Source organism: Erithacus rubecula (genome assembly GCF_903797595.1).
Source record: "Erithacus rubecula genome assembly, chromosome: 3".
NCBI classification, from domain to species: Eukaryota; Metazoa; Chordata; class Aves; order Passeriformes; family Muscicapidae; genus Erithacus; species Erithacus rubecula.
Genome location: NC_136689.1, coordinates 87,740,876 through 87,757,001, shown reverse-complemented (window position 1 = coordinate 87,757,001; position 16,126 = coordinate 87,740,876). Strand labels below are relative to the sequence as shown.

The 16,126-nt window shown below is 44.1% G+C and overlaps 2 protein-coding genes across 2 annotated transcripts in view; both read right to left on the bottom strand.

The window, feature by feature from the left end:
- Positions 1–6,434, bottom strand: part of GABBR2 (gamma-aminobutyric acid type B receptor subunit 2) — a 446,541-nt gene extending 440,107 nt beyond the window's left edge. The window contains exon 1 of the mRNA XM_079301095.1: positions 5,703–6,434. Coding sequence (XP_079157221.1) covers positions 5,703–6,017 — 315 coding nt within the window. The 5' untranslated portion in view covers positions 6,018–6,434. The remainder of the gene's footprint in view (positions 1–5,702) is intronic.
- A 6,917-nt stretch (positions 6,435–13,351) lies between these two features.
- The window catches only part of GALNT12 (polypeptide N-acetylgalactosaminyltransferase 12), a 45,656-nt gene continuing 42,881 nt past the window's right edge, over positions 13,352–16,126 (bottom strand). Inside the window, exon 10 of the mRNA XM_079301096.1 lies at positions 13,352–14,192. Within this exon, the coding sequence (XP_079157222.1) occupies positions 14,055–14,192 (138 nt within the window). The 3' untranslated portion in view covers positions 13,352–14,054. The remainder of the gene's footprint in view (positions 14,193–16,126) is intronic.

The following is a 16,126-nucleotide window of genomic DNA, read 5'->3' as shown; positions in this document are numbered from 1 at the left end:
TCATCTAGCTTCTTCCTCTGTTTTCCTCTAGCAAATATTTTCTTCACAGTTATCACCAGGATATTACACTCCATCTTTTTCATGAACTTGAGTAATTAACTCTGACTGATAACCTTATAAGAGGACAGGGCCTTTCTACTCTTTCTTCAAATGCAAATAGATACTACTACCTAGATTTATTCAAAGAATTAGTTTTTCCATGCTGATGGAGCATGTTTGGCATTTGAATCAAAAGATTCCATATCAGTGTGTTTTGCAGTATGCATAGGATAAGTTATACAAGAAATTGCAAGACATATGCCAGAAACTGGCTTTAATCTCTTTGCAGAGATATTTAGAGCATATACATTCTGCAGGTCTGGGATCTGCACCCAGAGGAGTGGGTGCAGTGAATACATGATTTCTCTCCTCTCCCCACCCACATCCTAACATCAGCAGAGCAGCCAGCATAGAATTAACATAAACACTTAACTTTTCGATTCTTCCCTCCAAGTTTACAGAACTCTAAAGCAAAAGGAGGTTATGTCGTGAACGGAGTCATGTTACACAGAAGTCAGAGGGGGCACTGACTATTTAAAGAAGTGTGTCCCTTCCCAGCAGAGTGTCACCAGCAGAGCAGACAGCGACTGTCACCATACAAGCAGTGTAGTACATTTTAATGCCTCACTCTCTGCAGATATCAGACAGCACAAGCACTCAGTGATATTTAAAGGTAAGAAATTACCCAAGTACCTCAGCATATGCCAGACACATGCTCACCTGATGATACAAGAACAAACGTCTACCAGCTCTGTCTGCTGTAAACTGGACTCTCTTTCAGACCCTGACATCTCCTGTGTATTCAGCTGTTGCCCTCAGATGACTACAACACCACCTTACCTGTCCCACTGAGAGCACTCCAGAAATCAAAATAAGGCTCCAGACAATTTAGTGCCCAGAGCATTCACAAACATGGCAGGGCTCAGCCCCAGAGATCCCACTTGACTTTGGTACATCATGCGTCCTCTTGCAAATCCAGACACTGTTGATGCCTCCTAGGACAGAGTGCCTAACCAACACATCACATGCACTTCTTTAGGGGGTGGGAGTGCCCCTGCCCAGCCCTGTTACAATGATGGTGAGGTTTTTCAGACAGCAACCAGCAGCTGTTTGTCCCCCTGAGGGCCACCATGAGGAGATCCAGGGGACAGACACCTTACTTTGTACCACTGACACAAACCTGCTCTCCTGTTTCCAGAATGTGTTCCCCACACTTTGCAAAAGTGAATAGTTCTCTTACTTCCACTTGTGGGAACGAGACATGAGTGGATTTTGTTGACATCACTCATGACTGGACTTTGTGCAGGAGGCATTGTCATTTGGTGGCTCAGGGTCCTTTAAAACCTAGAATAGCTGGAAGGAATGACTCAGATGGGTGCACAGCCTTTCTTAAGCTTTGAGAGTTTTACTGAAAACACATACACTTTTTTAGTAAAAAAGAAAGAGGATACAAAATCTACACATACTACACCTAGACTGTAATTTCTTGTCAGGTAAATTAGGAAAGGCACTTTCTACTTAGTTACAAAATAGAAAAAGGCCAATATGTATCAAATATCAATAATCTCAGGTTTCCTTCAGATTTTGTGGAGTCCTGCGCATTTTCTAGAGCACACCCCTTTATGCCAACCTGCTATTTAAAGGTAGTAGAATGTATTATTTCACAAAGATGAGATTATATAATGATTACCACAAGGTATTTGTTGTAGTTAGAGAAAATTAAATAATCTCATTCATCCAGTACAAATATCCTTTCCTCTTTGTGATAATATACCCACTTATTTCAGGAAGACTGGTTTTTTTAGCTTGTCAAGACTCACTTTGATCTTCAGAAACAGTGCTTTCTTGACTATATATGTTTAGATTCAAAACAAGCTCATACTGTCTGTGCACCACTTCCAGCACTGCTCCTACAAGAAATCAGAAAATCCAGTGTGTATTTGAGGGAAGATGTCCAGATGTAGAACGACAGATATCCAACTTCCATTAACTTCTCTTGCCTTCTTCCACAATGCCTCTTCCTCCAGTTACTATATGGACCATATGTTACTATATGGTCAGTTTTTGCCTGATGCAAACCAAATACTGTTAAAATTGATAATAGGGTGCACAAGAATGATTAATGCCTTTATTTTAGGGTTATTCTGCTTTTTTCCTCCAGGGTGCTTAAGCTGAAATCATCTTTCCTGATAATTGTGCATCTTTGAGCTATACCTAGTGTTTGTAGAGGCTTTTCTTTCATTATTTTGCAAAATAATTGTTTGCTTTCTCAACTAACTAAAGCTAAAATCACAGGGATTATAAAAGAAAAAAAAAAAAAAAGAAGAGCTATTGTATCACGGTTGTTGATCTGAAGCCATAAACTATCAAGCACCCTTAGCTTCTAGGACTTGGTCCAGGGGCTGCTGGAATCAGTGCATTACTGCCATTAATTTCAATGGGGTTTGGATGAGACTCTTTAGAGATGATCACTTTATAAATTCTTGAGTTTCCAAAATAACACAATTATGAAATTTTGCCCAAGAGTCTCATCTAGAGAGAGACTCCCACTCTCATTGAAATGAACAGTGCAAAGTAAAGTCACTCAGACCAGAGTTCTGCAAATGCCTACATTTGAGCTTTGTTTTATTGGCTGAGCTGCATAGGAATGCTCAAATAGATAAAGACATGCCCATGAGGTAGCAAAACAGCCTGGATCAGGATCACACTCCAAGCATATTTAAAGATAAAAAAATACCCAAAACAGAAGCCTCTATATTTCTGTATGTAACCTGTGGTCATATTTCATAACAAAGATGCAATTCACATAATCTCGACTGAGACATAAACTAAACACTGTACTTAAGAGCTTAATTCAATTTCAATGCTTTGAAAAACACTAGAGCTGCTGCTCATATCCTCAAAGGTTAACGAGTTCAAGTGCTGACAAACACCAGTTGTCCTTAGAAGGCACACTGCAGCCCTTCAGATGGCTGGTCAGAAAGCAAAGGCATTTTAATACTTCCTTATACAACCAGAACTATCAAGACAGCTAGAATATTCAGTTCAATCCTGACAGAATGAACCTGAATGCATAATATATATTTTTTTTTATCTAGTTTGGTGATTTTCATTATTGTTTTTCACAAACACTTAGTTAAAGCATTACAGAAAATTGCAGTACAAGGATCAGACTGCAACAATGGGGGATTTTGGAGAGACACAAGGGAGAATACATGAGTTAGTAAATCATTGCTATACATTTCCTGAGCATTATAAACACACTGCAATTATTTCTCAAGCTATTAAAAAAATCCCATGTGTTCAAGGATCTACATTCTCTCAAGAGCCAACAATGTCACGAGCACCACCTGTGAAGCCCTGAGAGGGAGAACTACTCCCTGGTCTCTGATTATGCAATGATAAGGATCCAGACCCTTCAGGCATATCTATTTATTGGCAGCCTCAGAAAACAGGCTGAGAATCAAGTGGGCATGATGAGCTAGCTACCTTCCTGCTTACTGCAAGTGCACCAAAGGAAAAAGGTAATGTCTGCAGTGAGTGAAAAAGTTTGTGCTGCCATTAGGTATTTAATGGCTGTTCCAGGCATTAGTCTATTCTGTTTGGGTGCAGTCAATCTAGCACTCTTCATGGACACTTACTTATTTACTTATCACTATTAAGCATGCAATAACGATCCAACAGTACTCCAAACATATACATTCACTTGACTTAGCATTCCACAACCATCCATTTATTAATTGCATAAAAGCATTCAAAGAAACACAGCAAGCTGGCAACACGACCCTGATTTCTTATATCCAAAACAGTAAAAATGCAATTTTTAAGAAACTGATACTCACTCCAGAACAAACAGAGTAATTTTTTCCTGAATATTTTAATGATGACTATCTAGTTCAGAACCCAAAATCTCTACTAAGAACGTCACAATATTTTGACTGCAATAAAGTGCAGCACCTTATTGATTGAGATGTTACTGTGCGAAGAAGGGACATCCTGCTTAGGCTTCTCTAATTCCTATGCATATGTTATTTTTGTAATAATTCTATCCAAGGGAAGAACTAATATAGAATAATGTAATGAAAACAGGATTAGGAGAACTGTGATTTTTTTCCTAACATGCATCCCACTTTATGAGACAGGTAATGCCATTCAGAAAATCCCCCATAATTCTTTTCATTACAATTGCAGAGTTCCCTAGATTCATTTTTTTAAGGAAACTAGCAGCTACTCTAGGCTGATCTTGCCTGTATTCCCTGTCAGTATCTAGTCTTGTTCACACAACACAACACCATGGCAGCCTGCTCCTTCCTAAGTGACATCTTCAGCAGTATTGCCCTCCATGCATTTCTGCTCAGAGATACAAAAAAAAAAAAAAAAAGGCCCACTATGACAAATTTATGTCAATAAAAAGCAGCCACCCTGGAAGAGAGGCCTTAGGTAGTCATTTCAGAGGCGGAAACACTGTCACGAAGCAGTACAGCCTGTCATTGCTGCTCTCAGCTCGTTTCCTCCGGACCCTGAGAACCGAAGGGGAGCAGACAGGGGCTTCCTTAAATTACAGCCGGGAAGATTTTCAGCAGTCACTTGCTTTACCGGGGGTTGTCTTGGAAGCGAGCCCCGGCCGCCAGCATTACACAAGAAGCGACTGCCATCTTCAGGGGAGCCCCGGTACCGGACCCGCGCGCATCCTCCGCGAACACACAGGTACTGAAGTTGTGACAAAAACCAAAGGCAGTTGTGGCCGGGTGGTAGTGGCCACCAACTCGACAAAGCCCTCGCCTCACTCCCTGCACCTCTCCCAGGTAAAGTGAGTGTGTTTCCTCGCCCAGCCCCTCTACCAGCCTGCCGGCCGGCCGCCGGCAGCGCTCCGGAACGGGGGCAGGCATCCCGCCGCGCTGGCGGCGCTCCGCGGGGACCGGCGCTGCAAATTTAGTTCTTGCCGAGAAGCGAGCGCCTCCGCTCCCCGCCGCCCGCTCGCCACGCACCCCCGGGCGAGCGCTCCACCGGAGGGCAGGGACGGGGGAAACTCGGCGAAACCCGGCGGGAGCCTCCCCGCCTCCTCCTACATCTACGGCTGCGATCGCTGCCCTTCGCGTCCCGCCGCCGCACGGGATGAGCCGGGCTGGCAGCGCGATCCCGTTGGCGGAGCGGGGGAGCGGAGCGCCCGGCGTGCATCTGTTGCTGAGCGGGTGGCGGCTGGCACAGGGATGCGGCCGCGGCTTCGCTGGGCGAGGCAGCTTTCCTCCCACCGGTGTACGTGCGTGCCAAGGGCAGCGGATCCCGGCCACCGCCACCGCCGAGCACCCCCGCCGCCCGGGCGCTCGTCCGGGCCCACCCCCGCGCAGAATGCCTCCCGGACCGGGGAGCTCCTGGGGCGGAGGACCGACCCCCAGCCGCCGGGGCAGCCGCTCCTGATGATACTGGGCGGACAGGACCCGGCCCGCCGCCTCCACGTCCTCCCCCTCGGCCGCCGGTCCCCGCACATCTGCCGGCAGCCCGCGGGGCCGGGGGTTCGGAGGCGGCGCGCACGGCCCCGCCGGCAGCCGCAGCCCCGGCCCGGCGTCCGCGCTGCCCTTGCGCCCCGGCACCCGCAGCGCCCCGGGACTGGGCGGCGGCGCCTCCCCCTGCCCCGGCGGCGCGGGGCCCGCGGCGGTCCCTACCTCCGTGTCGTAGAGCCGCAGGTCCAGGAAATAGGGGTTGAGCAGGGACTCGTTGCGGATCTGATCCATGGCCAGCTGCACGGCGGGCAGCACTCCCCGGCCGATCCTGCTCTTCTGGTCCTCCTCGGACTGGCTGAGCGGCATCAAGCCCATGATGGAGATCGGCGTGGTGGCGTTGGGGGGCATCCCGGCCGCCCCCCGGGAGCTGCCCCGCGGCCAGCCCCAGCCCGGCGGCGCCCAGCCCAGGCACAGGAGCAGCAGTAGCATGGCAGGGTTGGAGGTGGCAGCGGCCGGTCTCCGCGGAGAGGGATGCATGCTGCTGGATGGGGAGGAGGAGGAGGAGGACTGAGGGTGGGGGAACGGGCTGAGCGGCGGAAAAGAGCCGAGCCCCTCTCAGTCTGGGCGCATCCCCCGGCGGCAGAAGCCAAGGCGGGAGGAAAAGGTCTGCTTCTCTCCGCTTCCTCGGGAGCCTCGGGGTCTCCTCTCTCTTCCCCCCACCCCCCCTCCCCTCCCCTGGCAATAATCCTTCTGGCAATGGCGCCTACTCCTTCCCAGGTCTGCCAGCTGCAACCACCAGGAGCAATAAATAAATAAATAACCACCACCACGCACACACAGACACGCTCCCCACCACCCTCCTCCGCTCTCCCCGGCGGCACAGCAAGGGAGCGGGACCTGCCTCTGCCTCCCCGGCAGCTCTCCCCCCTCTCCGCTCAGGGAGGGACAGCACCTCTCAGGCGCGGCGGGGGGAGCCGAGCAGCCCTCATTGAACACCTCCTTCCTTCCTCCTCCTCCTCCTCCTCCTCCTCCTCCAAAAGGGTGAAGAGGGGAAAAAAAAAGGGATGCTCCGGCAGAAGACGCCGAAGAGCGAAAAGCCCCCCCTAGAGCCGGGGAGGCGGAGGAGGGTGCCGAGCCGGGGCGGGGGTGCTACTGCCGCATTCCGCGGAGCCGGGGCAGCCCCCGCCAGGTGCCGCCTGCGCCCTTCCTGCGGCTCGGGCAAAGCGGCCGGGGGCAGAGCAGAGTGTGCGGCGGGGCCGGGCCGAGCCGAGCTCCCCTTCACGGCATCAGCGCTCGCCGCCTGCGGGTCGGGCACCTTCCGCAGGTGCAGCGGCCGGGGCGGGTGCGGGGAGGTGCGAGCCGCTGCCCGGGGCGGGTGGGGAGGCTGTGCCCCCGGCGCGACTCCGGCACACGCACGGAGCGGGCAGCGCTGCCCGGCTCTCCCCGCCCTCCCCGCGCACACGCGGCACGCAAACACGCGAAACGCTCTCCCACTCGGGCTCGGCACCCCGCACACGCACACGCGCAGCCAGCCCGGGCCACGGCAGCGCTGCGGCACGCAGCAGCGGGGCGTTTCGCTGGAGCACAAGTCGTGGGTTTGTTGGGTTGTTTTTTTTTTTTTAATCTGTTTTCTTTTTCCCGCAGAATTGGCGGTTTTTTGGGAGCCTGACACCGCTCGTGTTACCAAAAGACAAAAAAAAAAAAAAAAAAAAAAAAAAAAAAAAAAAAAAAAGAAAAAAATTAAGGCTGCGACAGGGCTCTGAGCTGTCCGGAGGGCAGTCGTAATCCTGTGAATAGCCTGTGGGAATCGAGCCCTGTCCACGCCAAGTAGCTGTCTTCACATCTCAGTGGCTGTGGGGCATGTCCCATAGACAGCCCATGGCTTTTTGCGTTGCTCCCAGGCTATCCTGCCATCCCAGGGAACACGTTCACACTGCCCACCCACATCCGTGGTCTGCAGAGTCCCAGAGCAGCAGTTCACTGATCTGTTTCATCTCAGGTAGATCCCATACAGGAGGTGGTACAGGCAAAATGAGAAACTTTTCTTAACCCTGCCTTAGGCACCCCACTTTCTATACATATTCATAAATTTCCTGAGGTCACTGCGAGCAAACCTTTGAAGATCAACCTAATAAATTTAATTTACATTACACAGCAATGGCAGAATGTCTGCAATAATTTGGAAAGAATTTTCATGGATTAATACATTCTAAGATTGTAAGATCTGACCTTGGGCTACAAGCCCTCAACCAGTTATTCCATAACACTAGTTGCATTACAGCCTTTCACTCAGGATGATATCCAGCAGTGTTGGCTTTACTGTATCAGTAATAGAGTCCATCACATCTCTTGATAAATCATTTCAATCATTAATTACTTTGCTAAAAGGTGCATTTCATATTCAGTATCAATTTATCTTATTCCAACTTCCACCCAGTAGTTCTAATCATACCTTTATTAGTTTAAGAGGACATAGTATCAGTGATCTTCACCACACATTGAATTGAATTCATACTGCCTAAAAGCATCACCCACCTCCTTACTCCTGTGCACTTGCTCTTGCACTAGAATAAATCAAACCATGAGCTTTATTTGTACAAGTGACTTGTCCAGCAGTTTGTCACCTGCAAACTTTCCAGCAACTCATTTTCTTGCAGAAAATTGATTATCATAACACCAAGAACATTCCTACGATGCCAATAGGAATAGGTGCCATATTGATTTTGTGTAATGCTATTTTTAACCAGAATATCATATGCTAAATGATATTTTGCCATTCTCAACTTGATATGCAAGTTTGTCCGTCAAAATTTGTGTCACAGGAAACCTTTCTTCACTGCCTGCATACTATATCTTTCTGTGACTTTCACCAGTACTTGGTGACCAGAACTACAGCTACTTGGACAATTTGGTGATCTTTTTACAATATTGGCAGTTTATTAACAAACACACTCACATTGTCTCTGGGCCATCATCAGCCTTCCAAGATTTGGGGGTATTTTTGGAAGCAAATTCCACGTTTTTGAGAACTCAGTCTTTCTGAAAGAAAGCTTAAGGGCAGGTTTTGTGTTACAACAGAATTAGTATATTGGACATTATTAGTGACTGCTTGCCATCGTTCTTTACTACTGCTGTGGCAGCAAACATCCCTTTGTTAGGTGAAGACTGAAATGCATCTTGCTTTTCCCAGCACAGGATGTAAAGAGCTACTGGTCAGTTGCACTCAGTGTGAAGTTCAAGGCTTGCCCTCATGTGGGAGGCAGAGACCAGCTGACACTGGTGTCCCTGCAGTGCACAGGGAAGGCTGTGCTGGAGAGCTAGGGCAAGGGAATGCATCTAGGAGCTGCAGAGGTCTACAGTAAGGCTGGATATCATTTAAAGCAAGAAAAGCTGGGTTCAAATTACAGTATTTAACAATGTGGCTCTTCTGACCTTAATCTGTGTTGCTGCATTCCCTGTCAGTAAAACAGGGTGCTCTTCCTTTATGGTAATACTGTGAAGACAGATTAATAGGCATTTGGGAAGCACTATGAAACTGTAATATTCATGTTCTATAAAAACAACCAACCAAAAAAAAAAAAAAGGAAACAACACACATTAAGAAAATAACTTTTATTTTTCAGTCTAGCAATTTGTTATGCAGATGTAAATAAGGCCATATACTGAACAATGAGGATTAGTTAAAGTAAGCCTCTCAAAATTCTTCCTGAGTATCAGTGAGGCATGAAAATGACAGTTTTTCCACCTTTTGTAAAAAAACAAGAAAAAAGTCCCCAACAAAAACAAACAAAAACACCCAAGCACTCCCCCCCCACCCCCCCCCCCAAAACAGGGAATGTATTGCAAGAAAATCATGTAGTATAATAGACACACTGAGGCCAGCTTCTGATTTCACAAAAACCTTTATTTCTGGTACTTAAGTATTTAATTTGCAATCTGAAAGCTTCACATTGTCTACATGTGTTTTCAACATGATTATATGTTATAGTTATGTTCTGAAAAGCCTGCTTCCTTCCAATTCTCAACACTGAGAAATTTCTTCTTTTTTAGGTACTGTGCTGTGTTTATGTATCAGATGCCCAGGTAACAGCTCATTTTAAATAGGAGGTGGCCTAAAGTGGAATTGCACCAAAGTGCTTATTAAAGATTGTGTCAGACACAGCCACTGGCTCCAGGTGCCTTTTTTTCCTTTAGAAATCCCCAGAATGTTTTGCTACTGTCAAATTGGTATAGTGCATTCTCTAGGATGAAATCCTCTGAAGCTGCACACATCCTTTATCTGTTAGGCAAAAAGGCTTTATATTCTCATTTGGTGGTCCACATTAGACACCCTCTGTTTATTCCTTGTTGGCTAAATCAGTTCATGAGAATAGTAAAATCTGTTCTCTTAACTCGAATATCAAATGTCACTTTTTTCCTGGCATGTTACCCAGTCATTTCAGCACTTCAATCATGTGAATCCTTCAACCATATTTCTGTAAAAACACTGTCAAGCATCTCTCCACTAATGATCGCTTCCAATTTCTCAGTTATTACTAAGTCTTCTCACAGTGTATGCACGATTAACAATTTTGTTCTTTATATATTTATATTTGCTCATAACAGAGTACCTAATTAATTAATTTCACATTTAAGCATCTGTACTGGTATGACTCCCTTGACCACTTTTTCTTCAGTTGCAAGTTAAGTATCCTCAGTCCATGGATAAAGTCAAGAAACTCAGAAAACTGATTTTTCCCTTAACACCAACAAACAAAATTGCATCTGCTGCAAGTTCTGTCCCACTCTGGGAGATGGTTTGATGCTACACAAAATAAGTCATGCAGCCCCTTAAGCCTCACTTCTTGTATGTATTTTCATGTATATTCATCCTCTTACTACTTTTAGAGAGGTCACTGAGAAGGTCTTGCTCTGTCGTTGCTTTCTCCAGCCACCTTTACAAATCCTGGAGCCTTACAATTCCTTTCAGTCCTGACTGGGACTGGCCTAATTAGGCTTTGTCTATTCAGTGAACAGTGGATTAAAAAATTTGAAAGTTGTTAATCTAAGCATAGTGATTTTAGTACTGCATGTACATGCATGTTTTTTCTCTGTAAATGAGAAATGCCAGAATACTGCAGTGCTGCAATTCAAACTCAGCTATTGCTGTTGCACCTCAACAGAACAGGAGAGAGCTCTCCTATCCATCTTTTCCCCTCCTCCCAAGGGCTTTCCCACCTACTTCAGCTAACTTCCTAGCACAAAGTTCCATATTTATTAAAAGAGTATACAGCATTCTCAAACACTGCCAAAAAACCTGCACAGTTGCAATATACATACAAATATATATGTATGCATACAACTGAATGATCCTAACCCTACAGTTTCTCCAGACACCTTGATTGCTATGGCTTTATATCAGCGTATCAGGACAAAGCTCAATTAATTTCAAGTTAATCTCCAAATCTAAAGGCCTTAAGAGAGCCAAATGAAGTTAAAAGAGCATCAGATTTTAAATTCCCAATCAAACACTGTCACTTTGTAAGTGCCCATGTTTTCATAAATAGGAAATAGCAGCACAATCTCATCAGTCCAGTTCAGTGTTATCAACCAATATGAATTTCCCCTTGCAGTGCATCTTACCACTTCCTATAAATATAACAAAAATTGAACACAGTTTTGAGTCTCTGTTTTCAGCAGAGCCAGCAAGAAGTACTGTTTCCAATTCATGTTGACTGATGCATGTGCAATGATGACTGATGTTCCCAGGTGTTTGTGCAAGCTCTAACAATCCCCCAACACAATGGTTCAGTCAAGGCCACATATACAGAGGTTTTAGTGGTTTATTTCTTAGAAGGAAAGTTCATGTACTGTGACCTTCACATGTCTTCTGTTGAAGTGAAAATCCAGTAAATTTTAGCCCATGTTGAAGACTCATAATTTTTAAATGAAAGGAAATTGATGAATGAATGAACAAATGAAAAAAAAATCAAAATCATTACCTGATAAATTCAAATAAATATGAGAATTACACAGAGTGTAGTCTGGATGGTTTTCTTAAAAAAAAATTAAATACAGGAATAGAAGATTAAGAATTAAGCATTGATTTGACTAAAGTCCTCCAATTTTTCCATTTCTATGAGATATCCTGCCCCATCTCTGCTCAGGAGAAGTCCAAAGTCCACAGTCCATTCTTCAGCAGGTAGCCCTGACCTCCTGCAAAAGGAAGTCTGGAGATGTTAAAGGAAGTCAGAAGATGTACTTCATGACTCAGATGCCTGATGGAGTCCTTCACCCTCCAAACATGAAGCCAGACATTAATACAACTCCAGCACATTGAGAAGAAGAAAAGGCTATCAAGGAATAAAAATGGTGAGTAGAGGGACCAAAAGGCCAGCACAGAGGGAGCAAGCTGCTGGCATTGCTAATGTTCAGTATTTGCTTTTGACCTCAAGTATGTTTGTCTAGTAAATATGCACCCCAGGCTAGCAGGTTGGCTGGCATATGTGAAAACATCTTAGCTGCAAGAAGCCAAAACCATCAATACTTCCCTCTGAAGAAGGGCAAAGTAAAAAGATGTATAGAAAATAATTTCCTGTTACTAAGTTTAAGTTACCACCATCTGATGATGAGTCTTGAAATCTCAAGACTAAGAAAACCTCACTGAGAACGGAGGTCAGTGAGAGCTCTGGCTATGATTCTAGTAGCTGGGCTTTTATCAGCTACTAACATTGTTCAATCAGCTGTCAAGAAGGCAAAGCAGAAATTAATATAAAATTCTTGCTGTTCCCTCATGCAGCCACCCACTTCTGATTTGTGGCTCCACAAAGTGTAAACCACTGCTGCTAGGAGGTGAACAGAAGCATTACTGAGTTCAGGAAACAGAACTTGAGACACTTGAGATACCATAAAACAAAGCTGTCTTCTCCCAAGTGCTGTAGGGATCTAGGCCTAAGAGGAAAATTATTAAATGAAAACCACTGACCACAAGAAAAAAAAAATAGTTGATAAGACATTTCCCACTCTTCTGATTCACAAAATATTTTATTAATTCTAACATCAGTTTCATCAGTCCATCCCACAGAGACAAAACTTCAAGGTGCTCACAAAAACATTCTATCCACATGGGTAAGAAAGTCCTTGGAAGAACCAAAACATGTATCTCCTACAGGCAGAAACCCTCCCCCCACACCCCAATCATATAAATAGGTATGCCAAAATGGCATGAGCTTGTGGGGATTCAAAGAAAAGGCTGTACATTTTTATAGAAAACATGAACAAAAGCAAACAACAAAACACATACCAAACTAATCAAAACAGATGCCACGACTTCTGAGGGGAAAAAGGTTGAAATTTTCATCCTTCTATACATAATCATTCCTTCATCTGACACCCTTCTCATGAGCTGAAACCCTTCTAATCAGCATGGTAATGCTGATGTCAATGGGCAGGTACACTGCTATACACACACTCCTTGTCTGACTGGGCCAGGCAGATCCCACACACCAGGGCACAAACCATCCTGTACTGCTGCAGGTTACACCTCAACAGGATCATATATGCAGGGCCAACTCATCTAAAAGGAGTTCCCAGACAAAATACAAGTCATACCCGAAAGACAACCCTTTCAGTATTAATCTTAGCTGCATTTCGCAGAAATCAGTCACAAAACTGTTCTTGAAATATAATTGTTTCCACATGAATCATTTAAACACTTAAATGTTAAGATTCATTTTCTCTAACTGCAATTTTAAATTTTTTACAAAAGAATTATTGGTAGGTCTTATCTTGAAAGTTTCATGCACATTGAAAGTAAACATAATGTTCAAGTTGGTTGTGCATTTTGGGACACAACCACATAGCTGGGCCCATATGAATCCAAATAACTTTTCCCCTTTAAGAAAGATGAGAAAATCCCCATTTTACTCCCCAACCAACCTTAAGCATGATTAGAAATTTGTCAAGGGCCATGAACATCTAAAATTGTCAGAACATCTAAGGTATAGTATTGTCAGGCATGTGCAATTTGTATGCATCTAGATTGTTATTTGTGCAAAAACATGCAGATATACTCTGCCTTTATGTGTAAATAAATCCACACTATCTTCAGTGAGGGCTTTGGGGTAGTCACTTAGGGCAGAATATGGCCTACATTTACCTTCTTGGTATTTAAAAGATGAGAATAATTATTAACAACTAAATTAAAAGATCCAACTGCAGAATGTTTTAGTAGAAAAATAAACATTTTAAGTTATTGGCAGATTAACATTAGTGCAATTATTTTGACTGCCTTACTTCCACACAGTAGATTTAAAAAATACATTGTCACTTGTGAAAAGAACCTAAGACATTTCAGAAGCAGTTATGTAGCTGCCAAGTAAAGAGAAAAGGAGCAGATTCTGTGGCACTTTATGAAGCTCTCAATACTTAGTGCCTTCGAAAGCTCCAGCAAATGACATCCACGGTTTGTCAACTAATTACAGTTCTTTCCATACAAAAATATATCACTTATGAGATTTTTCAAAAGGCTGACTAAATGCTGACTAGAAAGAGCACATTTTTTTGCATTCAGCTATGTCCTAGACAACATCTGGATCAACTTCTTTCTTTGAAGAACCATTTTTGGTAGTCTGAGTTGGTACAAGGTCGTAACAATGGCGCTGGGTTCCCGTTGTAAGCGTTTGCCTCGGCTTGTATGCACTTCTGGGTTTGTGGGTGAAACAAGGCACCATCCTACAAAAGACAGAAATAAAGTGTGCTCTTCAGTCTCAAAAATTGCAAGCATATCACTGTGCTTTAAAGTAACAGTTTTAAAAAACATTTGCAACAATTAAATACGCCACATATCCTTCCAATGAGGTTCTGCGGTAAAGCCTCAGTACTTGAGGATGTCTGAAACTTTACCAAAAGGTCCTGCTTTTAAACTGACATCAACATTGCTTTACAGCATTCATGAAGTGACATCTCAGCCTGTAAAGGATTGCTAACATTTGCTTTCATTGCCTTTTGTTACTGGACCAGAATATGGCACAAAATAACTAAGCCAAGCACATGTATTACCCAAATTTATCAATTTATTGCATGTCTTGTAAGTAAAAGGCAAATATTGTTCATTAACCATAAATGTTGGACATCTTTTTTAGCAAGAAATTTTCCTATCTCTTCATAGAGTATATTTTTGGTGGAAAAAGTAAACATATCTAAGTGTGACCCTTGCCTGCAAGATGTCTGTGGAGTTCACTTGCTTTGCTGAAGGGCAGCACAGCTGCCTCAGAGGTGTATGGTCTGACAGATCTCCATAGTCAGATTCTCCAAAGAACACATTTTGAGACATCAGGCCTTTTTTTTTTATGGTAATCTCCAGTCTCTAGCTCCAATCCAGGAACACTCTCAGCTAGGACAGCGAGCTGCAAAAGGGCAGCATAGCAGCCATGGAGGGCTGCCCTGCTCTGAGGCCATCCCCTTGGCCTAGGTGACACCCCCACATGTAAGCATTCCCAAGGCAGCTTTGAGAGCAAAATGCCAGCACCTTGTTCCTGAGCACAGCCCTGGCTCCTGGGGAAGTCTGTTCCCTCCTTCATCAGGAATGTTGCACTGAACTGCATCCTGAGGCACAGCTCCTGATGCCCAGCAGCCTGTGCTTGCTCACAGACTTGCTGACAGACTCAGCTGCTGAATTACTTTCCTGCTTCCAACATGATAATTCAAATTGTAGAGTGGATTAATCAGCATCCATCTCACTCATTTTTGACTCAGTGTCCACAAGAACTCAATTCTTGCCAAGCTGCTGGGAAGGCTGTTCAAATCTTTGATTATGCTCCATCCATAAGGACAGCTGTCTGACACTACTATGCACAAAGCAAAAGAAATGTGGTGCTGACACCTCACCCATCACTCCCCTTCAAAGGTGAAGACCAGTGGTTTTGATTTAGTGCAGCAGCAGGAAAGGAACTGGAGCAGAGCAGCACATTCAAATCATACAGGCACAAAGTGATCATGAGAAAAAACATTTAAAGTAATTCCTAAAGTCTCAGATGATAAAATTAATGGTTAGAAATACAGTGAAAACTGATGCATTCCATAATATTTTTCAATTTGAAAATTTTCTCAATTTGAAAATTTCAGTTTTCTTGATTATTTCTTGAAGTGACTGAAGATCCTTCAATACATGTCATTTTAGGGATTAATGCATATGACCTTGAGCAATTGTGTTAAAAGTCAACATCAAAAATGAAACATCATTAATAAAGTCAACCTTTTAAACATTTTTATTTAGTAATATCACTGTGAGCTTCAGTCTCGACTAGATTTAGGGAACGGACAGCAGTTTTCCTCCCATTTTTTGAGAGTTTACCCTGCTACCTGTCACTGGTGCAACATCAGTGTGACATTTGTCAGCCATGGAGCTTGTAGAGATTAGATGCATTATGCAGACACATTATGTAAATACACCATTTTGATATATTATGTGGCCTTTTCCCTTAGCCAAATAACAACACTCCAGAACTTGACCAAGGCCATAATTTTTCATCCAGCTTCTATTCAGATTTAAAACTACTAAACACAAGTTTTCTAATATCATGCAGTGGCAGGTGCTTAAAAGCAGGAAGGAGCACAAAGTAATGGTGGTGTGTGAAGTTTTGGGGATGTATGGTAATGCAAATACA